This window comes from Ascaphus truei, chromosome 20, assembly GCF_040206685.1.
Source record: "Ascaphus truei isolate aAscTru1 chromosome 20, aAscTru1.hap1, whole genome shotgun sequence".
NCBI classification, from domain to species: domain Eukaryota; kingdom Metazoa; phylum Chordata; class Amphibia; order Anura; family Ascaphidae; genus Ascaphus; species Ascaphus truei.
Window position 1 is genome coordinate 8,134,615 of NC_134502.1, and position 23,269 is coordinate 8,157,883.

The 23,269-nt window shown below is 48.6% G+C and overlaps 1 protein-coding gene across 1 annotated transcript; it reads left to right on the top strand.

The window, feature by feature from the left end:
• Window positions 1–1,347: 1,347 nt before the first annotated feature.
• LOC142471273 (uncharacterized) lies at window positions 1,348–22,479 on the top strand. The gene is made up of 4 exons (XM_075578086.1): window positions 1,348–1,453; window positions 19,854–19,980; window positions 20,245–20,360; window positions 20,785–22,479. The coding sequence occupies exon 4, from the start codon at window positions 20,796–20,798 to the stop codon at window positions 22,197–22,199; it is 1,404 nt and encodes a 467-aa protein (XP_075434201.1). The 5' UTR covers window positions 1,348–1,453; window positions 19,854–19,980; window positions 20,245–20,360; window positions 20,785–20,795; the 3' UTR covers window positions 22,200–22,479.
• Window positions 22,480–23,269: the final 790 nt, after the last annotated feature.

Here is a 23,269-nt window from a genome sequence, read left to right on the forward strand (position 1 = left end):
CGCTGGTGTGTCAAGCGAGTATTTGGATCTGTTAACACAGATCTTTGCTTACACTGTCTTTCTGTGGGATCCTCACACAAGGATTCACTGAACTACAAAAGGTGGAATTGACACTAACCACTAAGCAAACAACATTTAGGGTCATTTTAACAATCGTGTGCAACATTTAGTGTACACATGAGCCCACAGACATACTGCTAATACTGATCAGTTATCTGTATTCACGTATTAGCAGCTACACCTATCTTGTTATAGGTCTAAAGTTCCAGTTTACATCATTAGCACCACTCCTAAATAGCTATTGGCACTATATACAAGGTTTTGTGTATTTAGTCTCCCCCCAACTGTTATAGATTATCTCTTACACAAGTACCACTATAGACAGTGCTGTTATTACTACACTATCATAAACATTGTTTGATATCCGGGGTTTGCAGACTCCTATTGGATACACTTTGGCTAGTTTAATAATTTATTTTAAAGCCCTATATTTTAACTAATGTTCAGAATAAACCTATTGCATTTTAAAACACTATAACCATTCCAAAAGGTGCGAGAGCGCTATCATACCGGGGCTCTTATCTTCAGTGCTGTAACTCTACCCGCCCCAAACAGCACCACCACCCCCCTACTAATATTCAGCTGATGCGAGGGAACCATTCCAGTATATTACTGTATATACAGTACCTCACAGCTTTACATTACTGATTGTATATACAGTACCTCACAGCTTTACATTAGTGACTGTATATACCTCCCAGCTTTACATTAGTGACTGTATATACCTCCCAGCTTTAGATTACTGACTGTATATACCTCACAGGTTTACATTAGTCACTGTATATACCTCCCAGCTTTAGATTACTGACTGTATATACCTCCCAGCTTTACATTAGTGACTGTATATACTTCCCAGCTTTACATTAGTGACTGTATATACCTCCCAGCTTTACATTAGTGACTGTATATACCTCCCAGCTTTACATTAGTGACTGTATATACCTCCCAGCTTTACATTAGTGACTGTATATACCTCCCAGCTTTACATTAGTGACTGTATATACCTCCCAGCTTTAGATTAGGGACTGTATATACCTCTCAGCTTTACATTACTGACTGTATATATTGTATATACCGCCCAACTTTAGGTTAGTGGCTGTATATACTATATACCTCCCAGCTTGCTCTCTGATCTGAAGTCCGGTCAGCATGTGAGCAGTAATCTCATAAACTTCCCCCCAGATGTGCAATGACCCCCCCAGTCAGCACTCCCTTGCTGTGTCAGTTTCCATGGTAACCGCTAGAGGCTTTTGCGTCTCTCCTGTTTGATCTCACTGAGCCGCCGTACTGGGGGTGTCACTGCTGTGATTGTGTTACCGGGTGGGGGGGTTACCGCGGGGACCGGAAGTGGGCAAAGCAGGCAGGAAGTGCCCCCTGCCTGAATTATCACCGGGTGAGTCTCTGTAACAGGAAGAATATTATAATATGTGGTGGGAGCCGGTCACACGGGGGGGGGGGGGGGAGAGATAGAGGGAGACGGTCACACGAGGGGGGGAGACAGAGGGAGCCGGTCACACGGGGGGGGGGGGGGGGGAGAGATAGAGGGAGACGGTCACACGGGGGGGGGGGGGGAGAGATAGAGGGAGACGGTCACACGGGGGGGGGGGGGGAGAGATAGAGGGAGACGGTCACACGGGGGGGGGGGGGGAGAGATAGAGGGAGACGGTCACACGGGGGGGGAGGGAGACGGTCACACGGGGGGGGGAGGGGGGGGGAGGGAGACGGTCACACGGGGGGGGAGGGAGACGGTCACACGGGGGGGGGAGGGAGACGGTCACACGGGGGGGGGGGGGGAGATAGAGGGAGACGGTCACACGGGGGGGGGTGAGACAGAGGGAGACGGTCACACGGGGGGGGTGAGACAGAGGGAGACGGTCACACGGGGGGGGGGTGAGACAGAGGGAGACGGTCACACGGGGGGGGTGAGACAGAGGGAGACGGTCACACGGGGGGGGTGAGACAGAGGGAGACGGTCACACGGGGGGGGTGAGACAGAGGGAGACGGTCACACGGGGGGGGTGAGACAGAGGGAGACGGTCACACGGGGGGGGTGAGACAGAGGGAGACGGTCACACGGGGGGGGTGAGACAGAGGGAGACGGTCACACGGGGGGGTGAGACAGAGGGAGACGGTCACACGGGGGGGGGGGGAGAGATAGAGGGAGACGGTCACACGGGGGGGGGGGAGAGAGATAGAGGGAGACGGTCACACGGGGGGGGGGGAGAGAGATAGAGGGAGACGGTCACACGGGGGGGGGGGAGAGAGATAGAGGGAGACGGTCACACGGGGGGGTGGGGAGAGACAGAGGGAGACGGTCTCCAGCGGGGTGGCGGTGTCTCTCGGCTTGCTGGATCAGAGTCCTGAGCACTGAGAGCTTTTAGGCTTATTAAAGGTCTTACGAGCCACCTGAGCTAATTAGGAGAACCTGCCCTGATATTAACCTGCCCTGATATTAACCTGCCCTGATATTAACCTGCCCTGACATTAACCTGCCCTGACATTAACCTGCCCTGACATTAACCTGCTCAGTGCTGGGCTCGCGCTCTGTACACAGGTTTCCCTACAAAGCTAATAGGGAAGGCACCCTGTCACAGGGTTATCGTGTGACAGGAAAGCAAATGTAACCGGCGCTTCCTGGGTATTTCTTACACAGCTATATAGTGCAACTAATAACATACACAAGGGTTGTTACACCAGTATATAGTGCAACCAATAACATAAACAAGGGTTGTTACCCCAGTATATAGTGCAACCAGTAACATAAACAAGGGTTGTTACCCCAGTATATAGTACAACCAATAACATAAACAAGGGTTGTTACCCCAGTATATAGTGTGCCAAGGTACAGTGACACTACTTACTGTACATATAGATACCTCACATGTAATAATGTGACTATAACCTTCCCCAGAGACGTGACGATATTATGTATGAGATGAATAAACAGCAGCTCTATCCCCTTGAGATGGGCCGTCCTCTGGTCCCAAAGTAGTATGTCGTCTGCCAGGTAAGGTTCACGGGGTGAAATATATGAAAAAATACAAATAATGGTGCAGCGAATAATAAAAGTTACATGATGTGTTTTTCTCACTAACAGATTTCTTCTAGGAGAAGTAGCATATCAGAGACCCCCCTCCCTGCTGGGAGCATGTAATAGGCCCTCCTCTGAAGTCTGTCTCTTTAAATAAGTCACTTATTATTGGCTGCACCATGATTTGTATTTTTTCATTTCATATATTTCACATCTGTTCATCAAACTACCAGAGCACGGGCCATGTCACGGGGTTAGAGCTGCTATTTTCCACCTCATATATAATATCATCACTTTTATTGTTTTTGTTTCACATTTCTTTGGTATTCTCTCCTGTCACCTCCTGCTGTCCGGCCTTCCTGCCTCTCACCTGTCTTCCCTACAATCTGTAAGGCTGCGTCCATAGAAGGACAGGCAGCACTGAGCCGTGCGGATGCTACGCGCTGAGCCCCGCCCGGCATCCTCAATGAGGATGTCTTGAGAGGGGGCTCACGCGAGCGTCCGCAGGCGTGCTGAAGAGTTGGAATTTTCAGCCGACAGGCGAAGCTGTTTTTCAGCGCGCTGTCAGCTGAAAACATCCAATCAGCGCGAAGCAGTGTCAACGTCACAGCGCCGTGACGTCGGTGCGTCGCAGGTTATTGCCCCAGCAACGTTACTGCCTGGGCTCCCCCCCCCTATCGCGCGCGCTGGCTCGTCTACATGTGTATGAAATCGCACAGGCTTCAGCGCGGCTCCACACTGCTCCCCCCTCTATGGACGCAGCCTAACTGTGCTCTGTATATATTATATTCTCTCCCGTCTCCTGTAACTTCCTGCTCTCCTGCCTTCCTGCCTCTCACCTGTCTCCCCTACAATCTGTAGCTGTGCTCTGTATATATTGTATTCTCTCCTGTCTCCTGTAACCTCCTACTGTCCGGCCTTCCTGCCTCTCACCTGTCTCCCCTACAATCTGTAACTGTGCTCTGTATATATTGTATTCTCTCTTGTCTCCTGTAACCTTCTGCTGTTCAGCCATCCGGCCTCTAAGCCTGTCTCCCCTACAATTTGTAACTGTGCTCTGTATATATTGTATTCTCTCCCGTCTCCTGCTGTCCACTATACACCATCCTCACTCTTGCGTTCTGCTCAAGGATGTCTTCTCTCTACCCCTTTTGTATCTAAAGCCCTCTCCCGCCTGAAACCTTTCTCACAGACTGCCCCACACTCTGTAATGCCCTTCCCCTCAATATCTGACTAGCACCCTCTATATCCACCTTTAGGACCAATTTTAAAACCCACCTCTGTAACGAAGCATACGAGTAGCTCCGTGGCTGATACTATACACCTCATACACTGACCGTCGCCCCTTACAGACGCACTTACCAGAACACCTTCCTACTGTCTCTGTACGTTCTTCCTACTTTCCAATTAGATTGGAAGCTCTTCGGAGCAGGGACTCCTTTTCGGAATGTTACTTTTGTCTGAAGCGCTTGTTCCTTATATATATATATATATATATATATATATATATACACACACACACACACACACACACACACACTGTTCGACAATTAATTATAACTACATGCCCGTGGCGAGTGGATTTTGGCCGCTGGCGAGTCGTTGCTGCGGCTCTATGAATTCCCCTGCTCGCGCCAATTTTCTTTTAAAAAATAAATAATTAAATAATCCCCCTCCCTGATTGGGTTAACGCGGGAAAGAGGGCCGTCAGGCAGCGCTGGGTTAGCCCCTTCCCCCGATCTCCCCATCCTGCCCTGGGGTGTCCGCCACCTGGGATGGGATGGGGGGGGTTGTGTTGCGTGGCTGTGCATGTGGGTGGGGTGGTGGTGGTTCCCACTCCCGTGCTTGTCCGCTCCCATGTGCTGCCCCGCTCCCGTGCTTGCCCCGCTCCCGTGCTTGCCTCACTCCCGTGCTTGCCCCTCTCCCGTGCTTGCCCCTCTCCCGTGCTTGCCCCGCTCCCATGTGGCCCCCTCCTGTGTGCTGCCTCTCCCGTCTGCCCCCCTCCCGTGTGCTGGCTCCTGTGTGCTGCCCCGCTCCCGTGTGCTGCCCCCTCCCGTGTGCTGCCCCCTCCCGTGTACTGCCCCCTACCGTGTGCTGCCCTGCTCCCATGCGGCCCCCTCCCGTGTGCTGCCCCGCTTCCGTGCTGGCCCGCTCTTGTGCTGGCCCCCTCCCGTGTGCTGCCCCGCTCCCGTGTGCGGCCCCCTCCCGTGTGCTGCCCCCCTCCCGTGTGCTGCCCCCCTCACGTGTGCTGCCCCCCTCACGTGTGCTGCCCCCCTCACGTGTGCTGCCCTGCTCCCATGCGGCCCCCTCCCGTGTGCTGCCTGGGGAGGCTGGAGAGCCGAGTCTTGGCGCTTCCCCCTACTCCACTGTGTGTGGAGGGGGCTTCCCCCATCCCCCTCCCCCCTCCACAAACGCGACCAACAGCCGCAGCACTGCTCCGTGAGGGAGGGTGAGGTGCCTGTGTTCCTCCAGAGCTAACACCGACTCAGGGGAACCCCGAGGAGAGGCATCAGCCGAAGAGATCTGCTCCGGAGAGGGGGAGAGAGAGATTGTGTGTAGGGGGGGAGAGAGAGGGAGTGTGTGTAGGGGGGGGGAGAGAGTGTGTGTAGGGGGGGAGAGAGTGTGTGTAGGGGGGGGGGAGAGAGTGTGTGTAGGGGGGGGGGGAGAGTGTGTGTGTGGAGGGGGGGGGAGAGTGTGTAGGGGGGGAGAGAGAGTGTGTGTAGGGTGGGAGAGAGAGAGAGTGTGTGTGTGTGTGTGTGTGTGTGTAGGGGGGAGGGAGAGAGGGAGAGAGACCACAAGTAGTCAGTCACCCACCCACCCACCCACCCACCCACCCACCCACCCAATCACCCACCCAATCACCCACCCACCCAATCAATCACCCACCCAATCACCCACCCACCCAATCAATCACCCACCCACCCAATCAATCACCCAACCACCCAATCACCCACCCACCCAATCACCCACCCACCCAATCACCCACCCACCCAATCACTCACCCACCCCCTCAATCACCCACCCACCCAATGTCAGGGGGGAAATAGAGAAGCAGCTTTGAATCGTAGGGAAATGTATTGGATTTATACCCTCGGGTCACTCTCACCCGGGGGTATGAATACCGATTGGGAATGAAAACATTTCTTGGTTTAAATATGTTTTATACATTATACTGTATGTCTTTTGTCCATTATCAGTATCATTATTATCATTGGGCCCAGTTATGTATGTGCTGTCTTTCCCTTCTGTATATTAGTGGTCCTTATTTACTAGTGCCATGTTTTTCTTTTTTCATTAAGTATCATGTGTTTTTTTCCTTGAGGGCTGTCCATTTCATTTACTGCTATATTATTCCAAGTATGACTATAATTATTTTGTTTATTTTTTATTGTTACATACACATAATATTAATACATTGATTATATAGTTTTTGCTAGATTATTAGATTTATTATATGCCTATAGGATTATATGGGTTAATGTATTATAGCTTTAACATGTTAACTTAGTTTAAACACACAATGTATTATATACATGCATTATACACTTGGTAATTAAGTCATACACTTCAGATCATCATTATAGGATTTACTATTCTAACTAGAACATTATATATACACCTCACCTCACCTCGGGCCGCCGCAAGGAGGGAGGGGGGGCCGCCGCAAGGAGGGAGGGGGGGCCGCCGCAAGGAGGGAGGGGGGGCCGCCGCAAGGAGGGAGGGGGGGCTGCCGCAAGGAGGGAGGGGGAACCCGCCGCAAGGAGGGAGGGGAACCCGCCACAAGGAGGGAGGGGGAACCCGCCGCAAGGAGGGAGGGGGAACCCGCCGCAAGGAGGGAGGGGGGGCTACCGTGCGGCCAGCCTCGCTGCGACCCGGCAATTTTGCTTCCGTGACCCGGTGCCGGTATATATATCACTAGTGGTTCGTTTTGCATTTTATATTATTTCCGGTTGTCTATACCAGCGTTTCCCAAATGGTGGGTCGCGACCCGGCACCGGGTCACGGAAGCAAAATTGCCGGGTCGCAGCGATTCTGGCCGCACGGTAGCCCCCCCTCCCTCCTTGCGGCGGGTTCCCCCTCCCTCCTTGCGGCGGGTTCCCCCTCCCTCCTTGCGGCGGGTTCCCCCTCCCTCCTTGCGGCAGCCCCCCCTCCCTCCTTGCGGCGGCCCCCCCTCCCTCCTTGCGGCGGCCCGAGGTGAGGTGCGGGACGGTGCTGAAGTGGTGCAGGCTGCTATCGCTGGGGTGTCAACGGTGATTCGCTGACTCGGGCTCCTACTGCAGCCCCGCATCATGATGTTGCCGCCCATGACATGCTCCGCCCCCCCACAGGACACGATGCCCGGCATGAGGTAGGAAGTGGTGCGAGGGCGCACCTGTGCCTCCGTTCCTGGCGCTCCCTTCCCCTCAGTCCCCTTGGTGCGGGAGATAGGCGCAGTGGTGGCTGCGCGGTCGCTGGCGGGCAGAGGGTGGCGTAGAGCCGCCTGCTTGGATCGCTTGGCCTTTCCTGTCTCCCCCGCCCCCCCCCCCCTCTCCAGTCACTCACATCCGTCGCTGCCTCTGTAATAAATTGTGTGTGTGTGTGTGTATATAGGGGAGTGTATGTGTGTGTATGTGTGTATCTGTGTATCTGTGTGTATGTGTGTGTATGTGTGTGTATCTGTGTGTATCTGTGTGTGTGTATGTATGTATGTGTGTGTATGTGTGTATATGTGTGTGTGTGTATCTGTGTGTGTGTGTGTGTGTGTGTGTATGTATGTGTGTGTTTGTGTGTATCTGTGTGTATGTGTGTATCTGTGTGTATCTGTGTATCGGTGTATGTATGTATCTGTGTGTGTGTGTGTGTGTGTGTGTGTGTGTGTGTGTGTGTGTGTGTGTGTGTGTGTGTGTGTGTATATGTATGTATGTATGTATCTGTGTATGTATGTATGTATCTGTGTATGTATGTATCTGTGTGTGTGTATGGATCTGTGTGTGTGTGTGTGTATATGTATGTATGTATCTGTGTGTGTGTGTGTATCTGTGTATGTGTATGTATCTGTGTATGTGTATGGATCTGTGTGTGTATGGATCTGTGTGTGTATCAGCCACAGCCACTGTGTGTATCAGTGGCTGTGTGTGTGTCTGTGCAGGCCAGCAGTGGCTGTGTGTGTTTGGTCTGTCTGTGTGAGTGTCTGTAGGTCAGTGACTGTGTGCGTCTGTGCAGGTCAGAGAGAGGGTGGGGGGGGAGGGAGAGAGAGAATAGAGGGGATTGGGAGAATATATGAAATCTGTATGGACATTCATAACGGTTTTATTTTACCTATAGACGATAAAAATTTTAGTGGGTCACGAAGGAGAAGTTCAAAAATAACCGGGTCACGGAAAAAAAAGTTTGGGAAACGCTGGTCTATACAATGGGATAAACTTGCATTTAGTCTACATCAGTATCACCATTAGGCATTGTGGCAGGACGGCCTGTAGCCGAGGTCAGGGAACAGTCCACACGTGTAGTTTCAGGATAAATGAAAACGTTCAGTGGCTTTATTTTTCCACAGCAACATAACATGCGGGTACACTGTCCCTTTAAGCAAATAAATCCTGCTCCACGTTGGGAGAAAACTGACTAACACAGCAGTCCTAGCTAGCAGGCTGGCTGGCTAAACCATACCCAAACCGTAAGAGTCGTTTTAAGCAGTCATGCAAACAAATGAAAGAAATCTTACTTTGGCTGCAGTAAGTAGTGTGCTGTATCCTTCTGGCTAGCAGCACATCTATCCATGTGCTCTCATCTCAGACAGACAGCTACTGCTGGTAACAAAATCCTTATCTACCTTGCTGGCTCTCAGGTGTCAGCTTACATCCTGATTAGCTAGCTTCCACCTGAGTTAACCCTTATGAGTGCTGGGTGAAGCACTCAGACATATGTTTCCCAGGCATAACTGATAGGGGTTGACTTCACCCTGTCACATACCTCCCCTGTTTGTGTGTGGCTAGTGTCCCACACGGCTGAAGCCCGACCCTCCACTCCTTCTCTTGACAAAAAATCAGCATTTCCATGGTCTTTTCCAGGTCTATGCTGAATATCAAAAGAGAAGGGTTGGAGGGCCATATACCACCTGGTCAACCTTGGATTTGTGTCCTTCATGGTGTTTAACCACTTCAAGGGCGCATGGTCAGTGACCAGGGTGAAGTGTACTCCGGCGACATAATGTCTCAAGGCCTCAATTGCCCATTTTACAGCGAGGCACTCCTTCTCAATAACGGAATACCTCACTTCCCTTGGGAACAGCTTCCGGCTGATGAACAGTATGGGGTGTTCAACACCATCAAATTGCTGAGACAGCACTGCTCCCAGTCCTACCTCTGAGGCATCCGTCTGGATGATGAAGGGCTCTTTAAAATCTGGGCTCCGAATAGCGGGGCCCTCTGACAGGCACTTTTTTAGCATGTCAAAGGCGTCTTGGCACTCCCAAGACCATTTAACTTGGGTCGGGGCACTCTTTTTTGTCAGATCTGTTAGGGGTGCAGATATTTCTGAAAAATTGGGGATAAACCGCCGGTAATACCCTGCTAACCCCAAAAGGGAGCGGACCTGTGTCTTTGTCTGTGGGGCGGGGACTTCCTTTATGGCAGCCACCTTGCTAGCTAGTGGCCTTACTATCCCTCCCCCAACGGCATAGCCCAAGTACTTTGTAGTGGATTTACCCAGGGCACATTTTTTTGGATTTGCAGTGAGCCCTGCTTCTCTTAAGGACGTTAAGACTGCCCTTAACCTTTTTATATGAGACTGCCAGTGTCTGCTATAGATGACAATGTCATCCAAGTAGGCCGCGGCATATGCACTATGGGGTCGTAGTACTTTGTCCATTAACCTTTGGAACGTGGCTGGAGCCCATGTAACCCAAATGGCATAGTGACGAATTGGTATAACCCGAGAGGGGTGGCGAAGGCAGTTTTGCATTTGTATTCTTTCGCTAGAGGTATCTGCCAATATCCTTTCGTGAGATCTAGGGTAGAGATATACTCTGCTTTCCCAAGCGAGTCAAGCAATTCATCCACCCTAGGCATTGGATATGCATCAAATCTGGATACAGCATTTACCTTTCGCAGATCCACGCAAAACCTCACCTTCCCATCTGGTTTAGGGACCAACACGATAGGGCTACACCATTCGCTGTGGGACTCCTCGATCACGCCCAATTCCAACATGTCTATTATCTCCCTCTCTACCAGGTCTTTTCGGCCCTCTGGCAATCTATAGGGACGGGACCGTACTTTTACGCCAGGTTCTGTCTCAATCCTATGGGACACTAAATTAGTCTGCCCTGGCAGCTCCGAAAAAACATCTGGGAACTGGTCACATAATTCTAGTAGGTCTGACCTTTGTTCCGTTGTTAACTGCCCTCCCATGGGAACCTGATGGTCATTGTACGTACTACCCTTTTGAAGCTGCGGACCAAAATCCGTCTCTCCTTCCCGAGGGTGGATGAACAGTGATCTCATCGTTTTCCAGGGTTTCAGGAGGTTCACGTGGTAGATTTGTTTACCTTTCCTGGACCCTGGTTGAGAGATCTCATAGTTCACCTCCCCGGTGCGGCGGAGAACTTGGAAAGGACCCTGCCACTTCGCAATGAGTTTACTCTCTGATGTCGGTAGTAGTAGCATCACTTGGTCCCCAGGTTGGAAGACCCTCAAGCGAGCATTTTAGTTATACTGCCTTTCTTGACGTTCTTGAGCAGATTTGAGGTTTTCCTTAGCAAACCGACCTATCATGTCTAGGCGATTTCTAAGGTCTATGACATACTGAAGGGTATTCTTGGAGGGGGAGGGCTCCTCCTCCCAGGATTCCTTCAGTAGGTCGAGAATACCCCGAGGTTGGCGTCCATATAGGAGCTCAAACGGGGAGAAGCCTGTAGATGATTGGGGAACTTCTCGTACCGCAAACAACAGGAAAGGGAGAAGTTCACCCCAAGCTCGCTTTTCAGTGTCCACAAACTTCCTAAGCATGGTTTTTAAAGTACGGTTAAACCTCTCTACCAATCCATCAGTCTGAGGATGGTAGACTGAGGTCCGGATAGATTTTACCTCCAATAACTTTAGGACATCCTGCATTAACTTTGCTATGAAATTTGTTCCCTGGTCAGTTAACATTACTTGGGGAAGTCCTACCCTAGAGAACAGTTCTAACAGCCTGTGAGCAACCTGTTTAGCAGTGGCTGATCTCAGAGGAAGGCCTCAGGATATCTGGTGGCATAATCTACCACAACGAGTATAAATTTATGTCCCTTCGCAGAGGGTTCTAAAGGTCCGACCAGATCTACCCCAATTCTCTCGAATGGGACGGCTACCAAGGGCAGAGGAACCAAGGCAGCCGGCTTCTGTCCTTTTTGGCTAGTTAACTGGCATTCAGGACATGTCTCACATAGTTTCATGATGTCACCATGTATGCCTGGCCAGTAAAACCGGGACGAGATGCGGTCCGTGGTTTTATCTCTGCCCAAATGACCACCCCATGGGAGAGTATGGGCTAGGGTGAACACCGTTTTAATCAACCCTTTAGGGACTAGCATCTGTCGAATGACCTCCCCTGTTTGTGTAACCTTATTCACACGATATAGAATGTCATTCAACAGTTCAAAATGTGGAAACACTTTTACACCCTGTTCATCCATTATCTTGTTGTTGACCTGTACCACCTTCTCATATTGTCTAGCCAGAGCTGGGTCCTCCCTCTGCCTCTGACGGAAGTCAGGAAGATCCAGGTCTGGCAAAATTCCCGTATCTATCTGTTCCCCACCCCGGCCATGACCTGCAGTACTTTGGGCTGACTAATGTTACCAAGAGTCCCAGCCTTTCTTAACCAGTCCTCTTTTTCCGCACGTCTCTGTTTACATGTCTTTGGGACATGGTGTCTACGGGGAAAAATCTCTGGGGAAAAAGGGAACAAGTCTCCGGGCTTCTCCGGTACCAGAGAAGTAGGCTCCGTAGGAGTAGGGGCCAACAATGTTTCGAGGTAGGGCCAGTCTCGGCCAAGTAGAACAGGAGCCAGTAGCCAGGGAGCAACTCCCACTAGTAGGCTAGCCTCTTGATCCTGGATACGCAGTAGAACGTTCGCCGTCGGGTATCTCTTTGTATCCCCATGGATACACTCGATATTCCAAGGAGAGTCATAAGATAGTCTATTGCTTGGAATTAGGCCCTCTAGGATCAGGGTTTTTCCAGAGCCCGAGTCCAGCATGGCATTTACTTTTGTCCCCTCCAGAGATGCTGGGACTAACCACGGATTGTGGTCCCCTCGGAGACAAGCTGTGGCAGTGGTTCTGCCATATGAACAGTCCATCTCATCTCCTGAATCCGCAACCTCGGTCGTCAGCGGAAGCTCTCGACGGGGCTCGGCGTTTGGACCTCTCCGCTGTTGGATGGGATCCTCCCTTCTGGTTGGTAGGGTTATCCTCTCCACCGGGTGGGTGACAGGAGTCCAGGTTCTCGGGGAATACTGTGGGTGGCGGCCTCCCTTGAGTGATCCAGTGGCCTCGGACTCAGGACGGGCGTCTCTGCGGGAGTTTGTACCAGGAACCCTCCGAGATGGGAAAGGGCTTTCCGATCGGGTTGACTGGATCTCCCGAGCTGGCGGGTTGTAGACCCCTCGATTGTCTGCTCTCCTGCCTATAGTATCACCGGAAGCAACTGGTGTTTGCACCGGCCATTCCCAGCTATCCTGTTGGGTGTCGTCGCCCAGGAAGTTTTCCACCAAGCGGACCGCTGAATCCAGGGAAAATGTAGCGTGTCTTTTTACCCAGGAGCGGGAGGAGGGGGGCAGTATCTGTATGAACTGCTCGAGCACAAACTGTTCAAGGATCTCTGCCTTGTCATGTTTTTCCGGTTGTATCCACCTGGTACATAAGTTTACTAAGCGGTGGGCTACGACCCGGGGTCTGTCTCTGTTTGTATATTTGACTGTCCGGAGCCGCTGTCGGTAGGTCTCTGGAGTGAGGCCTAGGCGATCCAGAATAGCAGCCTTTAGTTGCTGATAGTCCATGGCCTCGTCTGCTGGAAGAGCCTGGTAGGCTGCCTGAGCTTCCCCTATGAGGAGTGGAGCCATAGTCGTTACCCAGCGATCAACTGTCCAGCCGTGGGCCGTGGCTACCCTTTCAAAAGTGAGGAGAAATGCCTCTGGGTCTTCGTTTGGCTTCATTTTATGCAGCATCACCGGTGGATTATTTTGAATCCCTGGTCTGCCTGGGGCTGGGCCTTCGGCCAGCAATTGGAGTAGCTTTTCCTCTCGCTGGGCCTGTTGCTCATCTTGCTGGGCTTGTCGCTCAGCTTGCTTCTCTGCTAGCTGGAGCTGTTGCTCAAGGATCTGAGAAAAAATTGTCTCCATTTTTTTTTTCCCCTTCTGTGTGGGTGTGTGGCCCTTCAGATACAGGGCCCGTCCAAATCCCACTTCTGACACCACCTGTGGCAGGACGGCCTGTAGCCGAGGTCAGGGAACAGTCCACACGTGTAGTTTCAGGATAAATGAAAACGTTCAGTAGCTTTATTTCTCCACAGCAACATAACATGCGGGTACACTGTCCCTTTAAGCAAATAAATCCTGCTCCACGTTGGGAGAAAACTGACTAACACAGCAGTCCTAGCTAGCAGGCTGGCTGGCTAAACCATACCCAAACCGTAAGAGTCTTTTTAAGCAGTCATGCAAACAAATGAAAGAAATCTTACTTTGGCTGCAGTAAGTAGTGTGCTGTATCCTTCTGGCTCGCAGCACATCTATCCATGTGGTCTCATCTTAGACAGCCAGCTACTGCTGGTAACAAGATCCTTATCTACCTTGCTGGCTCTCAGGTGGCAGCTTACATCCTGATTAGCTAGCTTCCACCTGAGTTAACCCTTATGAGTGCTGGATGAAGCACTCAGACATATGTTTCCCAGGCATAACTGATAGGGGTTGACTTCACCCTGTCACACACATATTCTATTGTTTTTACTATTTTATTATCTGTACTGATCCGTTTTAATATACTTGTATTCGTTTCTGGTTATTGTATTAATTGTTACTCTCGTCCATCTCATTCTGTTTAGTTGAGAAGTATGTCCATTTCCCCTATCCGTAGTATGTGTATGATCTGAGTTTCAGACACTTGTTTACAAGTTTACCAGCCAATCCGCATGCGGCTTTTTGCCGACAAGTCACTTCCGGTTCGGGGAAAAGACTACAAAAATGGACCCCGACAATGTGATTATATACTCTCTGAGGAAGCACACTGTGTAGCATGAAACGCATAAGAGTAGAAGCGCTGTGTGTAGCGTGAAATGCGGAAGATTAGAAGCGCTGTGTGTAGCGTGAAACGCGGAAGAGTAGAAGCGTTGTGTGTAGCGTGAAACGCGGAAGAGTAGAAGCGTGTGTGTAGCGTGAAACGCTGAAGAGTAGAAGCGCTGTGTGTAGTGTGAAACGCGGAAGAGTAGAAGCGCTGTGTGTAGCGTGAAACGCGGAAGATTAGAAGCGCTGTGTGTAGCGTGAAACGTAGAAGAGTAGAAGCGCTGTGTGTAGCGTGAAACGCGGAAGAGTAGAAGTGCTGTGTGTAGCGTGAAACGCGGGAGAGTAGAAGCGCTGTGTAGCATGAAACGCGGAAGACTAGAAGAGCTGTGTGTAGCGTGAAACGCGGAAGAGTAGAAGCGCTGTGTGTAGCGTGAAACACGGAAGATTAGAAGCGCTGTGTGTAGCGTGAAACGCGTAAGAGTAGAAGCGCTGTGTGTAGCGTGAAACGCGTAAGAGTAGAAGTGCTGTGTAGCGTGAAACGCGTAAGAGTAGGTTTTTTTATTCCGTCTGCACCATGTCGTCAATTTTTCATTAATGACCCTTTTATTAGTACTACGCTGTAGCCCCGGACATGTATTTTTTGCATGGCTGTGCTCCATTCGTCCTTCCTTCACCAGATCACTTGTTTTATAGGTAATTGACCATTGTAACCCTTTGATTTTAGTCCTTACCTGTATATTCACGCTCAGCCCTCTCCCCTCTTTTTATCATGAGTTTTATATTGCGTTTGAATAATTTTAGCTCCTGTGGTGGGTTTTAGTTTTATTGTATCCTGTAAATCCATGATCTCCTATGTTTTAGGCCGTTTGATAGTAATAGGTATGGGTGTCCAGCTCTCAGTTCCTATGTCCCTTTTGGGGACTCTCCTATGTCTCCGTTTTAGGGACTCTTTCAATTGAGGTTCTTAGGCCATGAATAGCTGCCTCAGGAATGATCATTATTAAGCCCAGTGGGTCTCTCCCACACTCTCTTATTGCCGTCCTTGTATATGTATTAGGGACAGTTTATAGTCTTAGGCGTGTGTTATTTGTAACGTTTTTTGTTACTTCATTAGACTTATTTTATCAGGGTACGCCTTTGGGTTTTATCGATAGGTGTTCCCTTTAGATCCCCCTACCCCCCTCATCACAGAGATTCCCCCTTCCCCCCGTCACAGAGATTCCCCCTCCCCCAGAGACCCCCCCTCAGTCACAGAGATTCCCTCTCCCCCCTCATCACAGAGATCCCCCCCCCGCAGTCAGAGATCCCCCCTCGCAGTCAGAGATCCCCCCCCCGCAGTCAGAGATCCCCCCCCTCAGTCAGAGATCCCCCCAATCAGAGATTCCCCCTCAGTCAGAGATCCCCCCTGATTAGCACTCCCTTGCTTTGTCAGTTTACATGTCTCTCCTGTTTGATCTCACTGAGCCGCCGTAGTGGGGGTGTCACTGCTGTGATTTTGTTACCGGGGGGGGGGGGGAGATATTACCACAGGGATCGGAAGTGGGCAGAGCAAGCAGGAAGTGCCCCCCCGGAGTTATCACTGGGTGAGTCCCTGTAACAGGAAGAATAATATAATATGTGGTGGGAGCCGGTCACACATGGGATGAGGTTGGGGGGGACAGTGGGAGACGTGGGATGAGGTGGGAACGACGACATTAGGAGCTGGTCACACCTGATGCGAGTTGGCCCGCTGCCAAGACAGTTTTTTTGGGTAAGGGGGGCATGCTCTATATGAGCGGGAGCAGTAAAGTCCGCTATCCTTGTATGTGTGTTTTTGTGCTATGCGGGGTCTCTGGGTGTGGGGGAGAGGCGGTGTGTGTGCGCAAGATGCTGTGCGTATGAGACGCTGTGTGTGTGTGTGTGTGTGTGTGAGATGCTGGGCGGGTGAGTGATGGCGTGCGTGTGATATGCTGGGTGTGTGTATGTGATGCTGTGAGTGTGAGATGCTGTGTGGGTGGGTGTGTGATACGTTTTGTGGGTGGGTGTGTGAGATGCTGTGCGTGTGAGATGCTGGGCGGGTTGGTGTGTGTGGGTGTGAGATGCTGGGTGGGTGTTGGGTGAGATGCTGGGTGTGTGTGTGATGCTGTGCATGTGTGAGTGAGATGCTGTGCGTGTGAGATGCTGTGCATGTGTGTGTGATGCTGCGGGAGTAAAGTCCGCTATCCTTGTGTGGGTTTTTTGTGTTATGCGAGTTCTGTAGGTGTGTGAGATGGTGGGTGGGTGTGTGAGATGCTGCGTGTGTGAGATGCTGGGCGGGTTGGTGTGTGGGTGTGAGATGCTGGTTGGTTGTTGTTGGGTGAGTGATGCTGTGCGTGTGGGTTTGATGGCGTGCGAGATGCTGTGTGTGTGTGATATGCTGGGCGGGTGTGAGATGCTGGGTAGGTGTTGTTGGGTGAGTGGGAGATGCTGTGCGTGTGTGTTTGTGTGAGATGCTGGGTGGGTGAGTGTGATGCTGTGTGAGCTGCTGGGGGGGTTGGTGGGTGTTGGGTGAGTGCGAGATGCTGTGCATGCGAGATGCTGGGCGTGTTTGTGTGAGATGCCGTGGCGGGTTGGTGTGTGGGTGTGAGATGCTGGTTGTGTGTTGGGTGAGTGTGTGCGAGATGCTGTGCGTGTGTGTGATATGCTGGGCGGGTGTGGGTGTGAGATGCTGAGTCGGTGTTGTTGGGTGAGTGGGAGATGCTGTGTGTTTATGTATGCAAGGTGCTACTCTAGGAGCAGCCGAAGGAGTGCCTGTCCCCTGGGGGCTCCACAAGGAGGGAAAGGAGAAAATCTGCAGAGCGTCCCCCAACAAAATGGAAGTCTTGAGGGCTGTTAAGGTTGAATGGGCATGGGTGGGAGAGGAGGGGCCAGCGACTTCATAAAAGGAGCGGGGAGAGGCATGGAGAACCTCGCGATTGGCCGCAACGGGAGACAGTCACCGACAAAAAAATCAAACAGGTACTACCAAATTTTTGGCAGCACTGTCGCTTTGTCGCCGCCGCATGCATTATAAGTGCATGTGACGGTGACAATGCATTTGTTTTGCTGCAACGGTAGTATAAGCACAGCCTAATACACCAAACTCAGCCTGGGATCAGAGGCCTGGGATGCAAGGGTAGTCGGGTCCGGTGTCGAGGCAGGCAACAGGCAAAGGGTAGTCAGCTCTGAGGTCGAGACAGGCAGCAGGCAAAGGGCAGTCAGGTCCAGTTCGGAGGTCGCAGCAGGCAAAGGATATTCAGGTCCGAGGTCGAGGCAGGCAGCAGGCAAAGGGTAGTTAGATTCAGTTCCAAAGGTCAAGACAGGCAGCAGGCAAATCAAAGGCAACAGAGAGCTCAGACAGATCAAGTTATCCAGTACTTGACTACTTTGCACGTGCAAAGACAAGTTGCCACTGCTTGCTATTTAAAGGCCAGCGGCAGCTGCTGGCAATGAGCCAGAGAAAAGCTTACTTCCTGTCAGGGGGGAGAGGGCGTGTGTTTGTCCATGTGTCCATCCTGTCGGCACCAGAGGGCAGGATTTGCCAGGAAGCAAGATGGCCTTGCTTGCTTCAGTGTGCTTGAAGTGACTTCCTGTTGGTGACGGAGAGCAAGATTTGCCAGGAAGGGAGATGGTCCAGATTGCTTAATTGCAGTGGCCATCATAGGTGACAAACAGATCCCTTATAGCGTTTTGTGCATGATCGCATTTTATCAAGGATAAAGCTCTGAACCCAAATCCAGCACACATCCCCCCTGTAAGCTCAGAACCCAAACCCAGCACTGCTAAAGCTCTAATGCAGGCACTCATTCTCTCCCTTCTCGATTATTGTAACCCCCTGCTGTACGGCCTTCCTGCCTCTCACCAGTCTCCGCTACAATTTAACCTAAATGCTGCTGAAATTCAAGGGCCACCTTGCACCGACTTCTTCCACCATATGTAGGAGATTCGTGCAGAGGGTAAAACAGGAAATGTATATTAGGGGAAAAATAATATAGGCTTTTTATTAGCTGAAATTTTAATAGCAGAAAATCTAGCGTATGTTTCACCAAAAGAAACATACCTAGCACCATGTGGAGCGCTGACTAACACAAGAACTTATTCCCTATCTGTGGGTTGGAGGCTCAGCCCCTTACCAACAATAACACACATTCAGTGTGAGGTCAGTTTTACCTGTGGGCCTCCTTGCTGGAATAAGGGGGTGAGAAGTACATGTGCAGGGCGGTCTCTCTGTCAGTGGGGCAAGGTGGTTTCTCTTCAGTGGGGCATAGTAAAAACAACGATTTATGATGATATATATGTATCTGTATATATATATATATGTATATGATATATATATACAATGATTGAGCGCGGCTGGTATGAGCAGGGAGTCCCTGAGTACTTTGCCGCGGGACGCATGCGCGGTGATCATATTTCTCATTGGTTAGTGACGCTTAGTGACGTCACCACTTAGCGCGAAATAACGGCAGTCAGTGGTATTTAAATCGTTGTTTTTACTATGTACAGCACTTCTTGATAAAGTTCTTTGGAACGAAACGCGTAGAAGGTTTGCTGCTGCTCCCTAATCATTATGACTTACCAATAAAGGATCGTTTTGCAAGACCTGCTCTTTTCATTCATTGCTGTGCGCTGCACACCCTGGCTTTTGGAATCTTTATCCCAATACAGCTGCACGCTCTGGAAGGGAGGCACTGGGAGGAAGGAGAATATTGTGAGTACATTACCTGGGGCTAACCCAATGAGGAACTGGGGGGTGTCCTTGGACAACCCACCCCAACCTTCAGGGTAACCTTATGCCCTCTTAAGGCTTACGACTGTTGCTTTTTTTATTCATACAAACCCAGTTTATGCTCCCTTCCATTACACACGGTCCCAGCACTTTCTGAGCACCATTTCACAATCAAACTAGGATTATTTTATCAGCAATATACAAATTAGCATAAAAAATGCAAAACGGGAAGACAAAAGTGCACAGAAATTGTGCCGTTTTATATTTGTTATATTTCTATTCATTTTTCTCTGTAAACTGTTTTCATATTTTTATGTACAACTTACAACGGATCATTATGTAGTAATAATAAGCTTTTATACAGACTGATTCTGTTGTTGATACTACTTTATATTTTAGCCTCACATTCTAACTGTTTAGTAACATACTGTAGAAGATACTCCCCTAATAGTAGGACAGATAATGTAATGTAGCAGGGAATATACTAGTGTACTGATTGCAGAGTCTAAGTGATGCCACAAGACATACTGTATTAGCCCGAATATAGTACGGCCTCGTACATAATACGACCCTAAAGTTTTTAAGGTGTTCTACATGAAAAATAAAAGGTGTTAGGCTGCGCATATAATACGAGTACAGTTTTTGGAAGGACATTTTTAGGAATAAAACATAGCACTATATTTGGGCCAATACAGTACTTTATTGAACAGTAAGAGGCTCTCAAAAATGCCAGCAGCTGCTCTGATGATTTTGTTCCTCCTGACAAACAAACAACAACAATTGGAGAATTCTCTGTTTCAGGAACCAGTTGAGTTTGATAAAGTTGCAATTTACTTCTCCAAGGACGAGTGGGATTATTTAACAGAAGAACAGAAGGAACTTTACAAGGATGTGATGATGGAGAATTACTAGGCTCTCTTGTCTCTAGGTAAGAAAGTGTGTGTGTGTGTGTGTGTGTGTGTGTGTGTGTGTGTGTGTGTGTGTGTGTGTGTGTGTGTGTGTGTGTGTGTGTGTGTGTGATTTGATTTCCAAAACTACAGGAACTGAATGTATATCTCTAGCGATATCCGTGTACATAGCACTGCATAGCAGTATAATACACGTGACATAACAATATAGCAGATAACGGGAATAAGACTTTTCTATGGTGCAAACACTTTAAATATATACGTGTCTCCCCTGACATATACAGGATGTGTCAATGTGACACCTTAGATTGTATCAATGATTGAGCGCGAAGAAGAGCCGTATATACAGTAAGGGGTCACCAGCAGTATGAGAAGGAAAATCCTACAGATATCAGCACTGGTGAGTAATAAACACTTTTGTGGTGGGTGCTCTAGGAAAAATCATTATATAACATATTTCATAAAACAAGGAAACTTGATCACAAATTAGTATATATCAATAATTTCTAATATTCTTTTGTAACTTTACAATTCCCATAATAAAGTGGAAATATATGTGGTACATGATTCCTGATTTTATATATATATATATATATATATATATATATATATATCTCGCTGGTAGGCAATATCCTCACAAATTAAGTTTATTGCCATTTTGAATGCATTTCTTCACTTCTACTTGGAAACATTTACTGAATACCCGATTTGTTACACATCTTACCGTGTGTATCCTGTTTTTTAAACTACAGTAAATCTGACGTTTGAAAATCATTTTTTGTATCCAATGTTAATGCATTTCTTTACTCAAATTTTTTCCCCAGCTGATGGATGCATGAGCAGGAATTCTCATGAAGGATATCATATTTTGCTCTGTTCACCAGATTGTGTAATGGAAGATACCAGTGTTACTCAAATGTATCACGGAGCAAATCACATTAGTCAAGATATACCAAACCAGAGTCTGAGAGAAACTGTGAGCATTATGGCTAGGGAATCAACCTCACAGGAAGAAGGAAATCTCCCAGACTCCTACATTTATACCATCAGAGAATATACAGGGACAGAATATGCATCTACTCCTATTACAGCATGTAACAAAGGAAACATGAATGCAGGGAACGTTCACAAGAACTTGTCAGTACAAGAAAAACCATTTGTATGTTCTGAATGTGGGAAATGTTTCACATATAACTCTAAGCTCATTACACACCAGAGAATACACACAGGAGAAAGACCATTTGTATGTTCTGAATGTGGGAAATGTTTTAGCCAGAGAGCTAATCTTGTTAAACATCAGAGAATTCACACAGGAGAAAGATCATTTGAATGCTCTGAATGTGGGAAATGTTTTACCCAGAATGTAGATCTTGTTACACATCAGAGAGTACACACAGGAGAAAGACCATTTGTATGTTCTGAATGTGGGAAATGTTTTACCCAGAACTCTATTCTTGTTAAACATCAGAGAGTTCACACAGGAGATAGATCATTTGAATGCTCTGAATGTGGGAAATGTTTTACTCAGAATGTAGATCTCGTTACACATCAGAGAGTACACACAGGAGAAAGACCATTTGTATGTTCTGAATGTGGGAAATGTTTTACCCAGAACTCTACTCTTGTTACACATCAGAGAATTCACACGGGAGAAAGACCATTTGTATGTTCAGAATGTGGGAGATGTTTTACCCATAACGGTACTCTTGTTAAACATCAGAGAGTTCACACAGGAGAAAGACCATTTGTATGTTCAGAATGTGGGAGATGTTTTACCCATAACTGTACTCTTGTTAAACATCAGAGAGTTCACACAGGAGAAAGACCATTTGTATGTTCTAAATGTGGGAAATGTTTTACCCATAACTCTACTCTTGTTGAACATCAGAGAATTCATACAGGCGAAAGACCATTTGTATGTTCTGAATGTGGGAAATGTTTTACCAGTAACTCTACTCTTGTTAAACATCAGAGACTTCACACAGGAGAAAGACCATCTGTATGTTCTGAATGTGGGAAAGGTTTCATATATAACTCTGCTCTCCTTAGACATAAGATAATACACACAGGACAAGGACCATTTGTATGTTCTGAATGTGGGAAAAGTTTCACATATAACTCTGCTCTCTGTAGACATCAGAGAATTCACACGGGAGAAAGACCATGTGTATGTTCTGAATGTGGGAAATGTTTTACCCGTAACTCTACTCTTGTTAAACATCAGAGAGTTCACACATGAGAAAAAACAAGACCACCAGAACAATCTATCAGAGACTCTCACAGCCACCACCAGTCTAAGTTCTTTCAAAACTAAAGCTGTCTGACATTTTAATCTGGTCTGTAACTGTTACATAAACCTATAATATATATTATCTCTAACTGTGCATGCAATGTCTTGTATATAATGTATACCCTGTTCACTTATGTAACAATGTATTTGTAACCATGTATTTTTTGTCATCATAAACTCTTTGCCCAGAACATACATGAAAATGAGAGGTAACTCTCAATGTATTACTTCCTGGTAAAACATTTTATAAATAAATACATTTGTGTGTTCTAAATTCAGTAAATGTTTTGCTAATAAGCAGGGCTGCCAACAGAAATCATGGGGCCCAGGACAAATGAAAGGAGCAGGGCCCCCCCACAACCCATAGCGCACCTACCTTGAAAAAAAATTTTTTAGCGCGCAATTTTTACTAAACTGTTTTCTTTTTTTTTTTTTTCAACTTTCTGTTTATTATATCCAAGTATAAATCATGCCAACATATTACATTACATGGTCCTGGTGGACAGACTCAACATCAGACATACCACATTTAACATACAGGGGGAAGGGAAGACGACAGGACATAGACAGGTAGAGGAGTAAGGGGAGGTGAGGGGGGGGAGGGAGGGGGGTTGAGAAGGTGCTCCCATTCACTTCCTGGATCTCTCTGTCGGACGGTCACCACCGGCCCTTGGTGTTGTGGCACTCCCGCATATTGGGGTTTAGAAGCGTCAGCTGAGACCTAGCTCCCTATAGGGGGGGGGGGGCTACCGTTGGTCCTCTGTGTCTGTTCTGTCGCCTTGTCTGTGCATCCAAGGAGAACTCATTTTGTCCTATTAAAGCCGATTGGGGCATTGCTCATCCCCGGGATATCAGTCTGGGCAAGCCAAGGCAGCCAGACTTTGAAAATTTTCGCCAGTATCGTTAACCAGACTCGTTAACTTTTCCATCTGGCATACAAACCAAATTCGATTTCTAATTTTGTCTATTGATGGAATTGCGTTCTGGTTCCACAATGCTGCGGTCTCGCACCGCATAGC